Here is a 14,735-nt window from a genome sequence, read left to right on the forward strand (position 1 = left end):
ACCCTAATACAACCAGTGTTAGCATTCTGAGGCTTTTTTTCCCTTGTAACCTTATCACTGCTATTAAAAAAAGAACTTTAAAAATCATAAATGTAGGTACAATTTCATTACATTTCATTTACTCTTCTATCACACTTACTCTTCTACCATTTTTCCACGTTCATTCCCATCGCTGTGGTCCGAATGTTGCATCTCACCAAAATTCATATGTTAAAACTTAATCCCCAATGTGACAGTATTAAGAAGGGGTCCTTTGGGAGATGATTAGGTCCTGAGGGCTTTGCACTCATGAATGGAATTAGTAGTGCCCTTATAAAAGAGGCCCAGTGGAGCTTGTTCACTCCTTCTGTAAGGTGAGAACACATAAAGGCACCATCTGCGAGGAATGGGCCCTCGCCAGGCCAAATCTGCTGGCACCTTGATCTTGGACTTCCTAGCTTCCAGAACTGTGAGCAATGTATTTCTGTTGTTCACACATTACCCAGTCTATGGTATTTTGTTATAGCAGCCTGAATGGCCTACGACACTATCACCTTTAATAGCTCCATACTACTTCTAGTAGGTGTACATTAATTCACTTCACCTAAGCAGTAATAACAGAGAAGTGGTCATCTCCTTTTTGGTTTGTGTTTCAATTACAAATAATGGTTGCCATGAACAGTCTACCAGACTTTAAGGAAAAATTGTGATAATACTGCCTAATAATGGGTCGTGCTGCCAGCACAGTCAGTACATATCAGCATAGGAAGACCATCCACTGCGGGTAGAATGGCTTGAGGTCTATGGGGATAAATACAATCTACTAGATAGTGATGCAGGATGAGCTAAAGGACCAATAAGTGTGGATAATTTAGAACATAAGTCATTGACAGAAACAAATTCAGGGGGCAGAGAATGCCTTTGGTGAAGAATTAAAGACATTCTACAGCAATACTGAATTTTATAAAATTGATAGAAACTTTTTATAAGATGTTACCTAAAGATGTAAACTTTCAGATTTCTATAGATATAAAGCAGCTCATTCTGTAAATTACCAAAGTGTGAAATGAGTTCAGCAGGGTAATTATGTATGAAGGAAATGCTGTAGGTCATAATGTAGATCTTAGAGATGATGCTTCCAGGCCACCAGCCCAGGCCGTTGGGTCTCCAAGGCTTCTCCGACTGAGTGTTTGATTCACTTAGCCAGGTCCCTTTCATGGAGTGCTGCTACCCTGGCCCACACTCCGGCCTGACCTGCACCCCACCCCCAGGCTCTGGCTATACTGTAACGCTGCTTTGGGTGTCACTTCACTACATGCATTCCTCCGTCAGGGTGGTTTCTCTACTGTGGTTTATTCCATCTGCTCACACTCCAGCTACAGTCCCTCTGCTGCTCCCAACTGCCCTTCAACTGCCACTGAACTCCTCAGGATGTCCAAATAAAGCCCTTCCTCCCTGCTTTCCCCACCCGATTCCTCACACTGTCAGAGTCATCACAGCTCCTGCAGGGGCCACACTCTCGTTTGTCTGTGTGCCTCTGCATGTACTACTTACTCTCTGTGCTTGTAACTCTCTGAAGTGTTTCTTGCCTTTTACCTGGTAAAATCTGCCTTATTCATTTTAAGACTGAACTCAATGCCAACTCTACTACAACTTCTATTTCAATTAGAAGTCCCTTGCTATAATTATCTGCTTATTTATTTCTTCTATCTACTAGACTATGACCTCCTAGAGAGCAGAGATTGCTTCTCCCTGTACATGCTAAGTGCAGTGCATCAGAAACAGCAGATGCTCGGTAAGTGCTTTCATTAAAAGGGTGAACAAATGAACAACGGAATTGTCTGGCATGTTGTAGACAATTATTTGTTGAATGAATAAATGAAGGAATCTTGTAAGGTCCTTCAGTAATTAAATCTGCTAGGATGGGAACTGAAATACAAGTGCTTAGGTTAAGTTCAGCCTAGAGTAAACAGCATTGTAGTGCAATTCTGATATATTCTGAATGTCAGTGTTTATTTCTACACGAGAATGCAACTATTTTCTTTAATGGCAGATAAGCAGAGAAACACCCTTTTATACTTCTGCACGTTGGAGGCAGTTTGTTCATAAAAACTGTAAGAGGTGGAAAAATAATTATAGGAAGTTGGTATCTGGTGCCGCTCTACTGATGTTAACACGGTGAATGACGCACAAGTACCATTTCATATTTTTTTAATGGTCCTCAACACTGGTTACTGCTGAGACACTTAACAAACACTTGTTGGCTGAATAATTATAAAGGCTACCACTCAGAGAACAGAAAATATTTGAGTAAGACTGGAGGAAAAAAAATAGTATCAACATATTCTATTTTGTTAATGAAAGTAACTGTGTTTAATGCACTATAATTTTCTTAAAAATGCACTGTTAAATAGAATGTTAAATCTGGCTAAAAGATGACTAACATAAAATTACCTTTCCCCCTTTCAGGTCCATTCTGCAATGCAGCTAACAAAAATTACTTTGTTATAATAAAAATTCTGGTAAGAATACCCAAAACAGAAAATCCAATCTCCAGAAAAAGTGAGATAACTCATAGCTGAGAAAAAAACTCATGATTTAGAAGAAAACTACTACAAATACATTTAGATAGGAGCATATAAAAATAATCCGTCTATCTCAGAGAAAAAGGAATACAATTTGATGTATACTATAAGTGTAATTCTCACAAAAGCTTCATGGAACATATCTTTGTTTTCTCATAAAACATTACCAGAGAAATAGGCATATTAATTTTCATAGCAATGAATTATATATCATCTGCTAAACAGTTGACTATATTGCCCTGAAATGGCAACTAGCTCCTAGAGATTCTGCAACACCTTGCTTGCTTTCCTCCTTCCTTCAGACTCCACTAGTCCACCACCTCAACTGTGCTCCCCAACACAAATGGGGCTCCCAGCCACAGTCTGCACTTCCTTGGCCTTACAAGGTAAAAGCTGCTGGTGTATAACATATTTCCACACTGAACAGTCTCACTAATTTTCATTCTGAATTCATAAGCAAATAAATTCAAGTATTCACTCAAAAAAACACGTATTAAAGCACCTATAAATTGGCAGGCAATAAGGCAGATATCAGGGAACTACAGAGGCAGCAGACACAGTCCCTGCCCTCAAGGAACCCTCAGGCTAGTGGGAGAAGTAAATAATACAACCTTTAGCTGCCATGATCGATGGTATGGAAGAACTGTGCATGGCTTATGAGAGCACAGGGACAGATACTAAGACCCAAAAGAGAAGATTTTTGTATAGAATCAAAGTTAATCAGGCATGTGAGGACAGGAGAGCTAGCAGCACATACACCAGGAAGGAGACGAGAACAATGTATGTGTGGTATGCCAGGAGATCACTATGCGTAGTTGGTGTGGCTTGACATTGTTGGATCTAAGAACAGAAGATAAGGCTTATCCTGCAGAGATGGACCAAATGATGAAATTGTATATCGTGTCTCATACAGAAGCAGTCTCCTTTTAGCACAGCTATCTAAGAACTAGAGCACTGTAGCCTAATAATAAAATAAATATACATATATTATTTCTCAATATATAGCTTTTAGTCAAATTCTCTTAAACAACTATATATTCCTACTGTTGTAAAAGGTTAAGTGATCATTACCGTGGGATAGTCATATATCTAAGTAAAACCTATGAACTGAATGAGTCCGCCTGAACCTACCTTATACCTCAAACATAGACCCCAAAGCCAAAGTATAGTACTATTTTACTATATAAAGTCATGTTTATATAATTATTCAGAAATGTTTATTAATGTTTAAACCTCTTCATCTTTCAGGGAGTTGCAAGAGATTAATCTTACATAAAGCCTTCCTTTTAAATTTCGATATCCTAACTCTTAGATTTTTTTCAACTGGATTTTAGATTTAGGGAACCTTACTGGCAAGAATTTGAACTGATAAAAATGACAATCAGGGTAAAGATTTGTTTTAAAAAAAAATCCTCAGTATTCTATTCCTCCAAATACTGAATTTTCTCAAACATTATAACTAAATTATTTGCAAAATTTGACTTTAAGAAAATACATCCTGTATAAACAATTCCTTTACATTATTACTTCTTAAAATTGGTTGTGTGTGCCCTCAGGGGCACTCAGTGAGTGGTATGTTACAAAGTTACAGGGCACCTGGTACATGCTTCTGAGGGCTTTGGTTTTACTCAGAGACTGTGGAGAGGAAGAGTCATTATTTCTACAGTAAAACAAACAGAAATAGTAAAAAGTAGAACACAAAATTCATAAAACGTGAATTTCATTTCACAAAATGAAATTTGAGACTGAAGAGGGGACTTCATCTCCTAGATTGCTGGGTGCATGAGCACATTTCCCTTTACTCTCAGGGATCTCAACAGCACCAGAGTGACCATCTCACAGCGGACTCAGAGTCACAGTGCTCCCTTCTCCAGGCGCATCTCTAAAGAGAGAGCTTTTAACATGCACAAGCTCACAAAGGACCAGTTGTTTATCTGTGTATCTTACATAACACCTGCTCCATAAGATGTATGCAATATTTTGTTGGAAAGGGCATGGCTTTGAATTTAGAAAGATCTGCTGAAACTAGAGTTCAAAAACAAACACAATAACAAAGCTACTCTGGGTTAACTCGTTATACCAATTTTGAAAGACAGATAATATGCAGTCCTGGCTTTCAGTGAGTCTATTCCTCAAGAGGCAAGGAGCAAAGGGGCTTCAATGGCATTTCCAAGTATACACTGCTTGCTTTCTCCTTCCTTAGCCCTTGTATGGAACCCTGTCCCAAACAGGAATTGACACTGGACTTTTGAGTGTTAGAGAATTTCCTAAGTAACTATTACTCAACCTGATTCCAGGACCATAATGATGACCACTCCTGGTTACTGGTTTGGGGATATGCATTATGCCTAGCTGACCTTTTAAGTCTACTAGGTCAACTGTGCCACCCAAATGACACCTAACTTGGTTCCTGCCATGTCTTCATTGCCATTACCCTACTTGACAAAGGACTAATCCATTTTCTTTCATCCATTCTGACCCAGCCATTTCCCCAGGTTCTTTGTGTCTTTATGGCTGATTCTCTTCCATCTCACTTTAGAGACAAGAACAACAAATAGGGCTTGCAAGGATCCAACTATGGATCCAGCTGCGCCAAGTCAGGCTACTTGGTGACTCTGGGGTTGTGTTTTCCTCTCTAGCTGATTGAGAGCTGATCTGCGTCTAGGAGGAGGTCTGTCCATTTTTGAAACTTCCTGTAGTCATTGTCCTCAAGAATATGGCATATTAAAAATAATTCATACATAGCCGGGCGCGGTGGCTCACGCCTGTAATCCTAGCACTCTGGGAGGCTGAGGCGGGCGGATTGCTCAAGGTCAGGAGTTCGAAACCAGCCTGAGCAAGAGCGAGACCCCGTCTCTACTATAAATAGAAAGAAATTAATTGGCCAACTAATATATATAGAAAATTAGCTGGGCATGGTGGCGCATGCCTGTAGTCCCAGCTACTCGGGAGGCTGAGGCAGCAGGATTGCTTGAGCCCAGGAGTTTGAGGTTGCTGTGAGCTAGGCTGACGCCACGGCACTCACTCTAGCCTGGGCAACAAGCGAGACTCTGTCTCAAAAAATAAATAAATAAATAAATAAATAATAAATAATAAAAAATAATTCATACATACTCCATTTCCCAGTTTTAGTAACAAAGATTCTAGGTATGAGCTCACCCAACTTTTATCTAGTTTATTACATAGCACAAACATGAAAATAATCTTCTGAAGAGAATTAAGACATTTTAAAAGATGCCATTCTTAGAATCAAGAAGCCACAGGAACACAAAAATTTGCTAAGGAAGTTGCTGATATGGTTTTAAATCCCAAATTACAAATTTCATTTACCACATGTTTGCTTAAAATACACTTCTAAAAGGTTAGAGTAAGTCCCTAATTAGAAATTACTCAACTAACAGCTTGGGTGTTGTTGCAGACCTACTACACCACCAGTATGAGAGCTATGTAGTTCAGCAGAAGGACAACCAAGTGCCATATCCACAGCTATCTCTGCTTCTGGGGTCATCAGCCATGAGCATTAAGCATGGGCGTAGGCCCAGGTCCAGCCAAACCAAGTTTTAGGTGTACATGAACAATAGCCTAATTTTTCAAATGTCTTACAAACACATTTTAGCACACATAGTTTAGTATGGAGACTTATTTACCCTTTCAAATAATAATTGCTTTTAAAGCTTTGGTAACAAAGCTGTAAATAAGCACTTTCCTTAGTGTCTGAAAAGATCAGACTGCTTGGGGAGAGCTAGCTAGTTACACACACCATGATCTTATATCTTTAAAATATTTTCTGCTAAGTTTTTATAATTACAATGATCTTAATACCTTTATGAGATACTATACAATGAACACCTATTGTACTTTATTTTCAAGAAGCAATATGAATGTAATCTAGGGTTACTAACTCAATAATAAATTTTTAATATAGGTTACATTATCTTATCCTAGGAATGAAATTCTTTCTTTTACATTAAAAACATGCTTTAAGGCCGGGCGTGGTGGCTCACACCTGTAATTCTAGCACTCTGGGAGGCAGAAGTGGGCAGATTGCTCAAGGTCAGGAGTTCGAAACCAGCCTGAGCAAGAGTGTTACCCCCGTCTCTACTATAAATAGAAAGAAATTAATTGGCTAACTAATATATATAGAAAAAATTAGCCGGGCATGGTGGCGCATGCCTGTAGTCCCAGCTAATAGGGAGGCTGAGGCAGCAGGATTGCTTGAGTCCAGGAGATGGAGGTTGCTGTGAGCTAGGCTGACGCCACAGCACTCACTCTAGCCTGGGCAACAAAGTGAGACTCAGTTTAAAAAAACAAAAACAAAAACAAAAAAAACCACACATGCTTTAGGGCTCAATTTGCAATGAAGACTTTCATAGGTATATTTATCATTTAAGATACAGCAACCATTTTTATCAGGAACTTTCTTTTAGACAGTTCAAATGTATGTAAATACACTGCAACTTAAAATATTCTCATAAGAAAGTACATTAAAATATCAATTTAAAGTTCTAACATAATATACCTACTCTTCTTTCAATAACATTATCTGTCCATGGCTGGAAAATTTTTATTTTTATACATAAAGATTACTTGATATTGCTCAACACCCCCCCACCCCCCAAAATCCCAACAACAAAACCTCTATTGGTAATGGAAAAGCTGCTTCTCAAAGACTGGACATTATTAACATGAGGAAAATGCTAAGGTATAATAGCTGGGGGGAAAATCAATCAAAGAAAAAGAATGGAAACCATTTAAAAAGTAAAATTTAAAAGGAGTTGTAAAGAAGGGTACAGAGAGAAGACAACAGGGGAAGGAATTCAACAGAAATAGACGATACTGATTCTGAAATCTAGAAATCCAAGCAAGAGTCTAGGAGAGGACTAGCTTTCATATAGCAAGATTTACAGTTTTCAAAATCTAGTCAAAACCTAAAAACATTTAAGCGTCTATTTGTATTTTAAGCTAGAAATTAAAAAAAAAAAAAAAAACAACTAAAACGAACTAATCTACATTTAAGAGTTATATAACATTAAAAGACAGGTATAGGCATTAAGACCAGCAAACAGGAGGTTAATCTTGAGACTCTTACTTTCTTTTGTGCTAGTGTATCACCTTGTACCTCACACTGAGGCCAGTTTAACAACCCCCTGTAAAAGATAACACAGCACAGCCCCTATGTCAAATGGGCAGCTTAGGAACTCCCGGAAGGCTTAGCTGGCATCTTTCCTGTGCTAGAGGCAAAGAAGCATTTGCTTGAGTAGTAAATTTCCTGGATTTTGTTGAGCTTCAGCCAAAACAGTTGTTCCATATAATCAATATCATAGCTGAATCCTATGGAGGACTTGTATTAATCACAGCTAACATTTAGGGAGCACTTCCTATGTGCCACTCCTATTTCAAATGCTTTCATTTCATCCTTACAATCCTATAAGGGAAGTACTATTCTTTTCCTCAATTTACATATGAGGAAACAGAGCAGTGAAGTAGTAATTTTCAGCTGAGATCCAACTCTGAGCTCTGTCCCCCTTCATGGCCCTGCCATTCCCCACTGTGAAAGGTACTACACAGGAAGTAAAAGGAAAATATTTCTGGAAATTTATAATAAACATTCTAAAATGCCAGTGTGATCTATGAGATAATAGTGCTCTTAAAGCCCCAAGTAAATCATTTCGTGGCTTAAAGCACACACACATGCACACACCTAAGTGTATAAAAACCTGAGATAAAAAATTATGCATGCTATTTAAAGTGTCTTCAAATGTCTATACACTTTCTTAATCTTATACACAAGGTTTATATCAGAAAGTGCCTGAAAATTGAAGAATGGCTAAGTAAGGGCTACTTGTTCCTTGTTAGATTAGAATATGCTCTGAGTCTGAAACCACCAAATTATTTTTTATTAAGCATAAAATTGATGATATTTAGAAATGCTAAGAAACAAATGAAAAACTGTATTATATAATAAAGAACTTCTCAATTCTGCATCCCCTATAACCTCAGGAAGGAAATAAAGCAGGAATACAGTTGTTAGATGGCTTTCATGCTAGTGAACTGGTTTCATCCCATGAGGCTACCTCGAGTCAGGAGTCAAGAATTGAAGACTGTCTCTGCCACCAATTTGCTATCTTAATTTACACAAATCTCTTCATTTTTCAGCTCCTTAGTGTTCTGACCTATCAAATGAGAATAATATCTGTTCTACCAATTTCATTCAATTGAAATGAACGTACGGCGACAGCAATGATGCTAGTCTATACGGAGAATTACTACTGATTGGCTACTGTGGGGGATATGCTATTTGATCAGTTGAGTTAGGAAGGGCAGGGTGTACAGTGGCACTTTTCACTTTTTCAAACTGCTATGGTGCTGGACTTATCCTTTGAGCCTTATAACTACCTTGGAAATAAGTAGGACAAGTATTAATAGATAGAGAAAGAAGTATGGGGCAGTTATGTGGCTAACCTCATGTCACACAGCTTGTTAGGGACAGGGCCCAGAAATATAGTTTTCCCAACACCTAGTCCAGTGTTTTGTTTTGTTTGTTTTTTTAACTCTGCTGGCTCAACTGTAGTGCCTATTGGTTAGGAAGGATAGAGCAAGGACTACTGAGGTCTCCACTCTGAGTAAATCCAACAAAGGTGCACACATCTTGAACTGATGAATTGGGGAAATCAACTCTCTTTGCTGACTTGAAGCTTAGAGTTTGTGGAATCAAGCCACCAACCTTGATTTCTGGGAGCTGCATAACTTCAGGAAAGACTTCGATGCAATTTGAGTGAGCAATCACTGTGTGCATACGCCTGCAATTCATGATAGTTGTTGGGATGGCTTTCAGTTTATTCCCACTTATATCAATTTCTTCAAGTTCCTCCAGTTTTGCCATTTTACTAAAAAAGAGAAAAATTCATGGGGGAGAGTTATAAAATAATTATAAGGCAATTAAAAGAAATAATATATAATGAGAATCAAAAGATGAATTTACTATGCCTTTAAAGATTCACTTGTAATAGTTAATCTTACAACCAAGATAATTTTTCACTATTGTTTTGGAGTATTCAAAGCATTTTAACACCTCCTTTCCTACCACAGAACAAAAACTATTAACTAACTCTTCAAATTGGCAACAAGAAGGAAAATGGATGCCCCTTTCCTCCTAAAAATCTGTGTATAACTTAAGTTATCCTGGCAATAATCACTTTGCTATGTAGCTTACTCTGAACACTAATGAAAATCCTACTTAAATGGATCAAAAGCCAGCATTAATCCAATATAACTACCTTAAAAAAACTTAGTTTGAGAGTATGATTTCTTTGTAGTGGCACTGAAATATCAAGGGGACATAGAGAACACGGCTATAGCTCAAATTAAGATACGCTTTTCCTTGAAAGCCCCTCCCCAAATTCCTCAGGCACCAATGATGAACACAGGCTGGTGACGGGAGCAGGTGCAGCTGAAAGGCCTTTGGATCATCTCTTGGCTTCTGGCAGATCCTGTATTCAAACCAGGCCCCAAAGAAATTTCTCTCAACTCTTGTTAAATGTCTTCAAAGAAGATCTCTCCAACCTTGCCTAAATAACGTCTTCTAATGTAATTTAACACTTCTGAATGTCTTTTACTATTCAATCTTTGTCTATAATCTTAATAAGTACAGAAACCAACTAAAGAAAAATTTGAGAATCAGAGTTTCTTGCATTGTCTATAAATTTGGAGGAAAAAACAACCCCTCCACCTCTGCAATCTTCTGACCCTCTCCCTACCACTGGTGATGCTGGACTCCAAGAAGTACAGGATTCCCAGATAGCGTAACTCAAATTTATAATCCAAATCACTTAGTTTACAGTTATTGGTATCCTTGCAGCTTGTTATAGTTTCATTTGTTACACTACAAATGAAACAACTTAACCTTTAAACAATTTAACAAGAAATACTTCATAATTTTTCTTTGTTATCTTTCAAATTCTTTGTTATCTTTCAAATACAAAGGTTATCTTATTTGCTTATCTTAAAAATAAATATGTGCCTAAGATACAACAAGAACTAAGTTTTGATCTCATGAAATCAGATCTTTTAATATCATCCAGTGTGATATCAGGATATACTACAAACAACATTACATACACAGACTGTGAAGTAATCCACCTATGATTGCCTGAATTTGTAAGAATATTATTTAAATATGTTGTCATCATATTTTGAAAAGAAATATGGAGAAACTAATGGGTAATGCTGCATGAAAAATGATTAGAAGTACAGAAAACAGGCCCAAGAAAGAAAAAGTTAAGGAAGTTTCATCTCTCAACATAGAAAGAAGGTAGCAAAAGACTTGATCACTGGGGCATGTTCTTTAATTAAGCAACCATTTGTTGAGTGTTGACTGTGGGCCAGGCCTTGTGTGAGCTATGAGGCTGAAGGAGACAAAGAAAGTCATAAACCCAGCTCTTGAGGTGCTCAGCCACATCACAGCCCCCAGGGGAAGAGAATTATTGCTAGGTGGATTTTTACAAGGCACATAAAAAACTTCTCTGCACTTGGGGTGGGTGATTATACCTGGCATGGGGGACATCCTCAGCATTAGAGCTGAGGATCATTTCTCCTGCGGGGCTTATACATTCACCACCTGAGAGAGGATGATGAGCCTTTCAGATGTGTTACTGCTGTATGATTGCCATGGTTTTTTTCCCCAAAAATATTTTATTCCCATTCCATAGTAAAGTAAAAGTATATGGAAGTAAACATAAAATAGTTTAATCATTAATATCAAATGGGTGGAAAATTTTTTAAAAATATTTTATTACACCAAAAACAGAGTAATATTTTAAGTCAGTACATAATTTGGGCTGTCTTCCTGTTAGCAAGGGCTTACACAGACTGGTAGCCCTGTTGGCAGCATAGGGAGGCTGTGTGAGTATTTTGATTTGGTCCCAACACTGAGTTCCAGTTACGAGCAGAATACCAGAGGGGTTAGTGTTTGCTTCTTTGATGTGTGGGTGTGTTCCAAGTCCTAACTTGTTAGATGGATAAATGCCAATGAAATGAAAGTGGAGTAAATCCTCATGGCAGACTCTGTAAATTCACTTAAGGGCTAAATGTAATGCCACCACTCCCCCCAAATTAGACATTAAAATGAAAACGAATTAAAAATGGAATCTTCTGAGAGCCATAATATGCAATGTCACAGTTTGTGTGGTTGTACAGGCCACCATTGCTTTGTACAACATGAACACAGATGCAAAAGTTGGTAGATAACAAAAAATCTTCAGGTTCCTGGTTTACATTTTAATTCCTACCATATTAGGTTAACTTAAAAAAAAAATTAACTGGGTTAAAAAGAAGTAAAAAAAAATTACCTGCTAAACAACACATCTTCAAAATCTTAAGAACATTTTTATGATTGAAACTTTGGATACATTCATACTGAGAAAACCAATATATTTCTCTTTTGGGAAATACCCAAATACTTTGCATAAAAGACAACTGTGAACAAACAGGGAATAAGCGAACAAGCTTTACATTACCTGGAAAATAAATATTTCAGCTTTTGCCTTTCCCCTTTCTATCTATGCATACATTTTTAGAAATGCAATTAAGAACATCACTTTATAACCCTCCTTTACCTTGCTGGAAAACTTTGAAGTCGGTTATAGGCCATGTGAAGAATCTTCAGATGGGGGTGTCCTGTTAACAAGGGTACACATTTATCCGTGAGGCTGTTATTTGTCAAATACAACTCTTGTAAGATACTGTTTGTCTCTTCACAAAGTGTGGCTGGAGGAAGGGTTTCCAGTTTGTTTGCAGATGCATTCAGGAATCTCAGGCTACAATGACAAAATGCAATAAAATGCTGTTGATAAGCCAGAGCTCTAGTTCAGAACCCTCAACAAACCCTCTTTTTTTTTTTTTTTTTTTTTTTTTTACTGCTACCCACTGTGTCCTAACCCTACAGGCTTTCTGATCAATACCAGGCATATTAGAAGTTGGCTTCGGAAACATGAATGAAAAGATAAGCCCTGGCTTCCAGGAATTCAATTTAGTAGGCATATGGATCTCTGACTCACTATCTATGATAGATACAATAGTTATCTATATGCATCCAATACAAAAAAATAAAAATCAATTTTTATGGAAGCACAGAGGTAAAAAGATGAGATTATTTTTTTTATAGCTGGTGGACAGTGAAAGATAAAGTAGTATGGTAAAGTTAATATTCTGACTTAAGAGAAAAACAATTCCTTATTTTTTAATAAGAGGGTTCTTATAGTAATAAAACAATTAGGCATTAGATCACAATACAACTAAATCATGTAGTGACTAGGTTCTTTTTAGTATGATGTCCAAATCACATTTTACAGGCATACATTCACAACTGCAGGAGATAATTTACTCTGTATTAAAATATCAGGATACAATGAAGCAATGAACACAAAGAACCACAACTATGTTCATCAACAAGATGAACCTCACAAATACAATGTTTAGCAAATGAAGCTGGACACAAGACGACACACCGCACAATTCCATAATTATAAAGCTCAAAGTCACGCAGAACTAATCTACGGTAACAGAAGTCAGAATGGTGGTGACTCTTAGATGTTGAGGGCAAGAGTATCTAGGAGACGGTGTGCAACATTTCTAACTTCGTAATTTTCTGTTTCTTTGGGTGCAGGTTGCACAAATGTGTTCACTTTGAGAAAATTCACCAAGCGTTGCACTTATGATTTGGCCGCTTTTCTGTATTTATATTATACTTCAATAAAATTTACATTAAAACAAACGAGATAACACATATGCTGTCACAGTTTCCAGATGATAGAGTGAACAATGGATAAAATACAAAGAACAGTTTCACACCTAAGATAACTAAAACTTCAAAAACTATATAATCCTCCACAGTTGGGAAACGTAGATAACGCACAATGCAAATCTAGGGAACTGCAACAAAATCTTTGCTGTGATCAGGTTCCAAATCACTCTGAAGGGATGGGAAGGGCAGAGCCGGGATGGACTGTGTCATGGCTCGGGTCAGAGAGGACCCTCTCCGATGCAGGTGGATGCCCAACTGTGCAGCCGCAGCAACTAGGAAACAGAGAGTGCTCAGTGCACAGGACTCACCCGTGAAAGTCAGTAGGGTCAAATCTGCCTTGTCTTTCCACCCAGAGATATACCCTGTTAACAAGCCTCTCTGTTCTCTCATTTCAAAATCAACTTGGTTTGAAATGTTCAGGATTCAATTCAGGACTATTCTGCCATAAGTTAGAAATAAAAATAAAATCATCCTTAAAAAGGGAGAATATGGAATACTAGGTACAGTGATGTTTAATCTTGGATTTTAAAAAAGGCCTTATATTAGAAGTTTTTACCAGGACTCCTAATATAGTCCAAGCTCCCGATCCATTACTTTAGCACTACTCAATCTTGCACAACCTACACAACTTACACACACGTGCACATACACCAACTCCATTACTTATCTGAGGAAAAGCAGCTTCCCCAAAATAGAAAATTTTCCATTAAAGAAACACGTATTCCGTTGACATTTTAAAAAAAGGGGGGGAGGAGTTAGAGAAGGGCTGTACAGACCATAAATAGTCATGGGAAATAATAGTCGTATGTGCTACAGAGAAGAAAATAAAGGTCACTCATGCAGTTTCTGAACTGGTTTTGAACTAGGAAGGAAACTAGCTTCAGCACCATAGGACTTTAGAGTATTTTCACAAGTCTGTTTCTTCAGGTCCCATTTATTCCTTCTGACTTAAATTTTCTGTTAAGAATTTCATCAGTGTAGAATCAGAATATATTAAAATGAAACAAATACATTTTATTGCCCTAAAATATCGTGGACTAGGGTTGGCTAGGAAACCATCTAACAATCCCATTAAAATAGAATTCTCTAGGAAATACGTAGTTATAGACACATAAAAAGAAAAGAGAATGAATTCATGAATGTTTGCATATTTTTAGGCCAGAAAAAGAGGGAATGCTGTTTTAAAAATATATACAAATGAATGTTCATCTAGAAAGCTGCCAAGGGACTTAAAAACCCCTTCTATCATCTGCATAAAGGGAAGAAAGTGATTTCCAAAAAGACTTATCCTCTTGTCTTTTTGAAATTTTCCTGTACTTAAGGAACTATATATACTCTTTATGCAAAATTAAGGGGGGTGGGGAAGTCCT

The 14,735-nt window shown here is 37.5% G+C and overlaps 1 protein-coding gene across 1 annotated transcript in view; it reads right to left on the reverse strand.

The window, feature by feature from the left end:
- PHLPP1 (PH domain and leucine rich repeat protein phosphatase 1) overlaps positions 1-14,735 on the reverse strand; it is a 220,835-nt gene that overhangs the window by 21,716 nt on the left and 184,384 nt on the right. The window contains exons 11-12 of the mRNA XM_012774470.3: positions 12,179-12,379; positions 9,289-9,451 (exon numbers count right to left, since the gene is read on the reverse strand). Of these exons, the coding sequence (XP_012629924.3) occupies positions 9,289-9,451; positions 12,179-12,379 (364 nt within the window). The remainder of the gene's footprint in view (positions 1-9,288; positions 9,452-12,178; positions 12,380-14,735) is intronic.

Source organism: Microcebus murinus, chromosome 17 (genome assembly GCF_040939455.1).
Source record: "Microcebus murinus isolate Inina chromosome 17, M.murinus_Inina_mat1.0, whole genome shotgun sequence".
In the NCBI taxonomy this organism is placed as follows: Eukaryota; Metazoa; Chordata; class Mammalia; order Primates; family Cheirogaleidae; genus Microcebus; species Microcebus murinus.